The sequence below is a fragment of the Coregonus lavaretus genome (genome assembly GCF_964263955.1).
Source record: "Coregonus lavaretus genome assembly, contig: HAP1_SCAFFOLD_5379, whole genome shotgun sequence".
In the NCBI taxonomy this organism is placed as follows: domain Eukaryota; kingdom Metazoa; phylum Chordata; class Actinopteri; order Salmoniformes; family Salmonidae; genus Coregonus; species Coregonus lavaretus.
In genome coordinates this window covers 35001-40726 of record NW_028156636.1, presented here as the reverse complement: position 1 = coordinate 40726, position 5726 = coordinate 35001, and the positions used below count along the sequence as shown (strand labels likewise).

At 56.6% G+C, this 5726-nt stretch overlaps 1 protein-coding gene across 1 annotated transcript in view; it reads left to right on the top strand.

Moving 5' to 3' along the window:
* Positions 1-161: 161 nt before the first annotated feature.
* LOC311126133 (dynein axonemal heavy chain 6-like) overlaps positions 162-5726 on the top strand; it is a gene marked incomplete at both ends in the record, with an annotated part of 38057 nt that continues 32492 nt past the window's right edge. The window contains 6 exons of the mRNA XM_084200146.1: positions 162-258; positions 456-684; positions 1640-1804; positions 2482-2592; positions 2826-2951; positions 3174-3329. Of these exons, the coding sequence (XP_084056272.1) occupies positions 162-258; positions 456-684; positions 1640-1804; positions 2482-2592; positions 2826-2951; positions 3174-3329 (884 nt within the window). The remainder of the gene's footprint in view (positions 259-455; positions 685-1639; positions 1805-2481; positions 2593-2825; positions 2952-3173; positions 3330-5726) is intronic.

The following is a 5726-nucleotide window of genomic DNA, read 5'->3' as shown; positions in this document are numbered from 1 at the left end:
ACACAGCCAGGTCTCTGTCTCTGTCTCTCTCTCTCTCCACTCACTCACTCACTCACTCACTCACTCATTCACTCACACAAACACACACAGAGATAGGGGGGGGGGGACACACACATGGGGGTAACACACCCCCCTTCCCTTTTCTCATTGTCTCTCTACAGGTCTGCTGGAGATCTTCCAGAACAACAATGCCCTGCTAGACCAGATCCAGAAGTGTCTGGAGGCCTACCTGGAGTCCAAGAGAGTCATCTTCCCCAGGTACTCAGCTGTCTATTAGTGCAGGGCAGGAACAAAAGCCTGCATGTATCTCCAGGATTGTTGGTCACTGCCTTAACCACTTTGTTAATGGTTCTATATCTGCTGATGTTCTATCAATGTGTTGTGATGTTCCCTGTGGTGAAATGTTGGAAGACACTTAATCAATCAATGAGTCCATCTCTCGGTACCGTACCCAGGTTCTACTTCCTGTCCAACGATGAGCTTCTGGAGATCTTGGCTCAGACCAGGAACCCCCAGGCCGTTCAGCCCCATCTCAGGAAGTGTTTTGATGCTATCGCCCGCCTGGAGTTCGCCCTGCTGCCCCATCCGCCCCCCGACGCCAAGACAACGCAGCCTGCAGACGGAGAGCAGGAGAAGGTCTACAGCAACGACATTCTGGCCATGGTCTCACCTGAGGGAGAGAAGGTATGGAGGATTCTCTCTCTCTTCTTTTCTCAACAGAGAGAGAGAGAGAGAGAGAGAGAAAGAGAGAGACAGAGAAAGAGAGAGACAGAGAAAGATAGAGAGAGACTCCCTCTCTGTCTATTATTTCACTCTCTTTCTCTGTCTCAAAGAGAGAGATTTTGAAAATGTTGTTGTCCTCTTGACTTCTCATTACAATATTTGTTGTGTCTGTGTCTCTCTGTGTGTCCCTGTGTCTGTGTCTGTCTGTGTCTGTCTGTGACTGTGTCTGTCTGTGTCTGTGTCTCCCTGTGTCTGTCTGTGTCTCCCTGTGTCTGTCTGTGTCTGTCTGTGTCTGTCTGTGTCTGTCTGTGTCTCCCTGTGTCTGTGTCTCCCTGTGTCTCCCTGTGTCTGTGTCTCCCTGTGTCTGTGTCTCCCTGTGTCTCCCTGTGTCTGTGTCTCCCTGTGTCTGTGTCTCCCTGTGTCTGTGTCTCCCTGTGTCTGTCTGTGTCTCCCTGTGTCTGTGTCTCCCTGTGTCTCCCTGTGTCTGTGTCTCCCTGTGTCTGTGTCTCCCTGTGTCTGTCTGTGTCTCCCTGTGTCTGTGTCTCCCTGTGTCTGTGTCTTCCTGTGTCTGTCTGTGTCTCCCTGTGTCTCATTGTGTCTCCCTGTGTCTCTCTGTGTCTCCCTGTGTCTGTCTCCCTGTGTCTGTGTCTGTCTATGTCTGTGTCTCCCTGTGTCTGTGTCTCTCTGTGTCTGTCTCCCTATGTGTGTGTCTCTGCGTCCCTGTGTGTGTGTGCGTCTGTGTGTCCCTGTGTCTCTGCATCCCTGTGTGTGTGTGTGTGCGTCCCTTTGTCTCTGCGTCCCTGTGTGTGTGTGTGTGTGCGTCCCTGTGTCTGTGTGTCCCTGTGTGTGTGTGTCCCTGTGTGTGTGTGTCCCTGTGTGTGTGTGTCCCTGTGTGTGTGTGTCCCTGTGTGTGTAGGTTGGCCTGGCTAAAGGTCTGAAGGCGCGTGGGAACGTAGAGGACTGGCTGGGTAAAGTAGAGGAGGCCATGTTCTCTTCCCTTCGCCGCCTCAGCAAGGCCTCCATCGCTGACTACCAGAGCAAAGACCGAAAGGAGTGGGTGGTGGCTGGACACCCCTCACAGGTACACACACACACACACACACACACACACACACACACACACACACACACACACACACACACACACACACACACACTAACCTCCCTGACTACCAGAGCAAAGACCGAAAGGAGTGGGTGGTGGCTGGACACCCCTCACAGGTACACACACACACACACACACACACACACACACACACACACACACACACACACACACACACACACACACTAACCTCCCTGACTACCAGAGCAAAGACCGAAAGGAGTGGGTGGTGGCTGGACACCCCTCACAGGTACACACACACACACACACACACACACACTAACCTCCCTGACTACCAGAGCAAAGAGCGAAAGGAGTGGGTGGTGGCTGGACACCCCTCACAGGTACACACACACACACACACACACACACACACACACACACACACACACTAACCTCCCTGACTACCAGAGCAAAGAGCGAAAGGAGTGGGTGGTGGCTGGACACCCCTCACAGGTACACACACACACACACACACACACTAACCTCCATCGCTGACTACAAGATCAAAGAACGGGAGTAGTTGGGTTGCCTCTGAAGAAATGAATGAAATCCTATTGTATGAAATGCTTTCGGCTTTGTTTATTAGGTATTGTAAAGATGGTGTCTTTAAGAGTTAATGCCCAGCTGCAGTGTTCCTCTGTGTCCACCAGGTGGTGTTAACCATCAGTCAGTTGATGTGGTGCAGAGACCTGGACGGCTGTCTGGAGGGAGACCACGACCACTTCATGGCCCTGCAGGACTTTGAATATGTCAACATTGATGTACGACCGTCCACAATGACTGGTTTAGAACAGCCGACAGTGGTGACAACACCTTGGAACAGAGACATTTGTATTAGTAGAAATACTTTTGTTTTTGATCATTTGATAATTCTCCGTGTGCCTGTGTCTCCCTCCCTGCCTGCTTGTCTGTCTGTCTGCTTGTCTTTCTGTCTGGCTGTCTGTCTGCTTGTCTGTCTGTCTGTCTGTCTGCTTGTATTTCTGTCTGTCTATAGAGGCTGAATGCCCTAGCAGCCTTGGTTCGAGGCCAACTCCCCAACCTGCACCGTAACATCATCACAGCTCTCATCACCGTAGACGTGCACGCCAGGGACATTGTCACAGACCTCGTGGCCCGAAAGGTACTGTAGGCCTGCAAACCACCCACTGCATCATGGGAATTGTAGTTCATTCAATAAAAAAAAGATTGTTTTACATAAATCCAACTTGTCTGGACAAAAAAAAACAGTTTATGTCCTGTTTATTTGGCCTTATCCTTGAGTAGTGACCAAGTCTTTCTTTGTGTGTGTGTGTGTGTGTGTGTGTGTATGTGTGCGCGCCCATGTCTCTCTGTGTGTGTGTAGGTTGACTCAGGCAGTAACTTTGAGTGGCAGAGACAGCTGCGTTACTACTGGGACTTGGACCTGGATAACTGTGTTGCCAGGATGGCTCTGTCCATGTACATCTATGGATATGAATACCTGGGGGCATGCCCTCGCCTCGTCATCACCCCACTCACGGTAACACACACACACATACACACACTCAAGACAGTAACAAACAATGTGTCAAAGCAACAGCCTAAGACATTGCAGATGGTATGCTTCTCTGCATGATTGTCTGTGTGTGTGTGTGTGTGTGTGCACGCCTCAGGCCAGATTGGCTCATCAGACATGTATTGGTGTCACGATCGTTAGAGTGAGTGGACCAAGGCGCAGCGTTGAAAGTAAACATACTTTATTAATCGAATGGTAACACGAACAGCGAACCAAAACAACAAACGATACGTGACATCCAAAGGACAAACCTAACTAGGAACAAGATCCCACAACACCTGTGGGAACACAGACTGTTTAAATATGGCCCCCAATCAGAGACAACCAGCAACAGCTGACACTCGTTGCCTCTGATTGGGAGCCACTCTGGCCAACATAGAAATAGAACAACTAGACACTCAAACACAGCACACAAACACAATGAATCTACACACCCTGGCTCAACATATAGAGTCCCCAGAGCCAGGGTGTGACAGTACCCCCCCCCCCCAAAGGCGCGGACTGCGACCGCGCCTTAACCTGAACCAAACAGGGAGGGCTGGGTGGGCATTCCTCCTCGGAGGCGGTGTGGAGCAGCTGACCGGTACCTGACCAGGCACCGGTGACCCAGGCACGGGTTGTGCCGGACTGACGACGCACACCCCTGGCTTGGTGCGTGGAGCAGAAACGGGCCGGACCGGGCTGACGATGCGCACCCCTGGCTTGGTGCGTGGAGCAGCAACGGGCCGGACCGGGCTGATGATGCGCACCCCTGGCTTGGTGCGTGGAGCTGGAACGGGCCGGACCGGGCTGACGATGCGCACCCCTGGCTTGGTGCGTGGAGCAGCTACGGGCCGGACCGGGCTGACGATGCGCACCCCGGGCTTGGTGCGTGGAGCCGGAACGGGCCGTACCGGGCTGACGATGCGCACCCCTGGCTTGGTGCGTGGAGCAGGAACGGGCCGGACCGGACTGACGACTCGCACCCCCCTGGCTTGGTGCGTGGAGCAGGAACGGGCCGGACCGGACTGACGACTCGCACCCCTGGCTTGGTGCGTGGAGCAGGAACGGGCCGGACCGGGCTGACGATGCGCACCCCTGGCTTAGTGCGTGGAGCAGCTACGGGCCGGACCGGGCTGACGATGCGCACCCCTGGCTTGGTGCGTGGAGCCGGAACGGGCCGTACCGGGCTGACGATGCGCACCCCTGGCTTGGTGCGTGGAGCAGGAACGGGCCGGACCGGGCTGACGATGCGCACCCCTGGCTTGGTGCGTGGAGCAGGAACGGGCCGGACCGGGCTGACGACTCGCACCCCTGGCTTGGTGCGTGGAGCAGGAACAGGCCGGACCGGGCTGACGACTCGCACCCCTGGCTTGGTGCGTGGAGCAGGAACAGGCCGGACCGGGCTGACGACTCGCACCCCTGGCTTGGTGCGTGGAGCAGGAACGGGCTGGACCGGGCTGACGACGCACACTGTAGGCTTGGTGCGAGGAGCAGGAACAGGCCGGGCCGGGCTGGCGACGCACACTGTAGGCTTGGTGCGAGTGGCAGGAACAGGCCGGGCCGGGCTGGCGACGCACACCGTAGGCTTGGTGTGAGTGGCAGGAACAGGCCGGGCCGGGCTGGCGACGCACACCGTAGGCTTGGTGCGAGTGGCAGGAACAGGCCGGGCCGGGCTCTCGACGCACACCGTAGGCTTGGTGCGAAGGGCAGGAACAGGCCGGGCCGGGCTGGCGACGCGCACCGTAGGCTTGGTGCGAGGGGCAGGAACAGGCCGGGCCGGGCTGGCGACGCGCACCGTAGGCTTGGTGCGAGGGGCAGGAACAGGCCGGGCTGGCGACGCGCACCGTAGGCTTGGTGCGAGGAGCAGGAACAGGCCGGGCCGGGCTGTGGAGACGGATAGGAGACCTGGAGTGAAGAGCTGCCACAACCCGTCCTGGCTGAATGCCTACCTTCACACACTCTGTGTGAGGCATCAGCACAGGACGTGCAGGGCTGTGTACCCGTACTGGCATAACAGCACGTGACACTGGCGCAGGATATCCGGGACCGAGGAGAGGCACTGGAGACCACGAGCGCTGAGCCGGCACACTCCGTCCTGGCTGCATGCCCACCTTCGCACGACACGTGCGGGGTGCTCGCACAGGACGTACCGGACTATGCCGGACCACTCGTGGCACAGTACGCAGCTCCGCATACCCCGGAACCTGCCCAGTCTCATGCTGCCATGCCTGAGTACGGGGAGTTGGCTCCGCTCTCCATCCAGGCTCCGCCAACCTGCCTTCTGGCCCCCCAAACCCGGTGGCCTCCTCTCCTAATCTCCCAATACAACCTGTGGCAGCCTCCTGCTGCCCCGTCGCCCATGCCGTGTGCCCCCCCCTA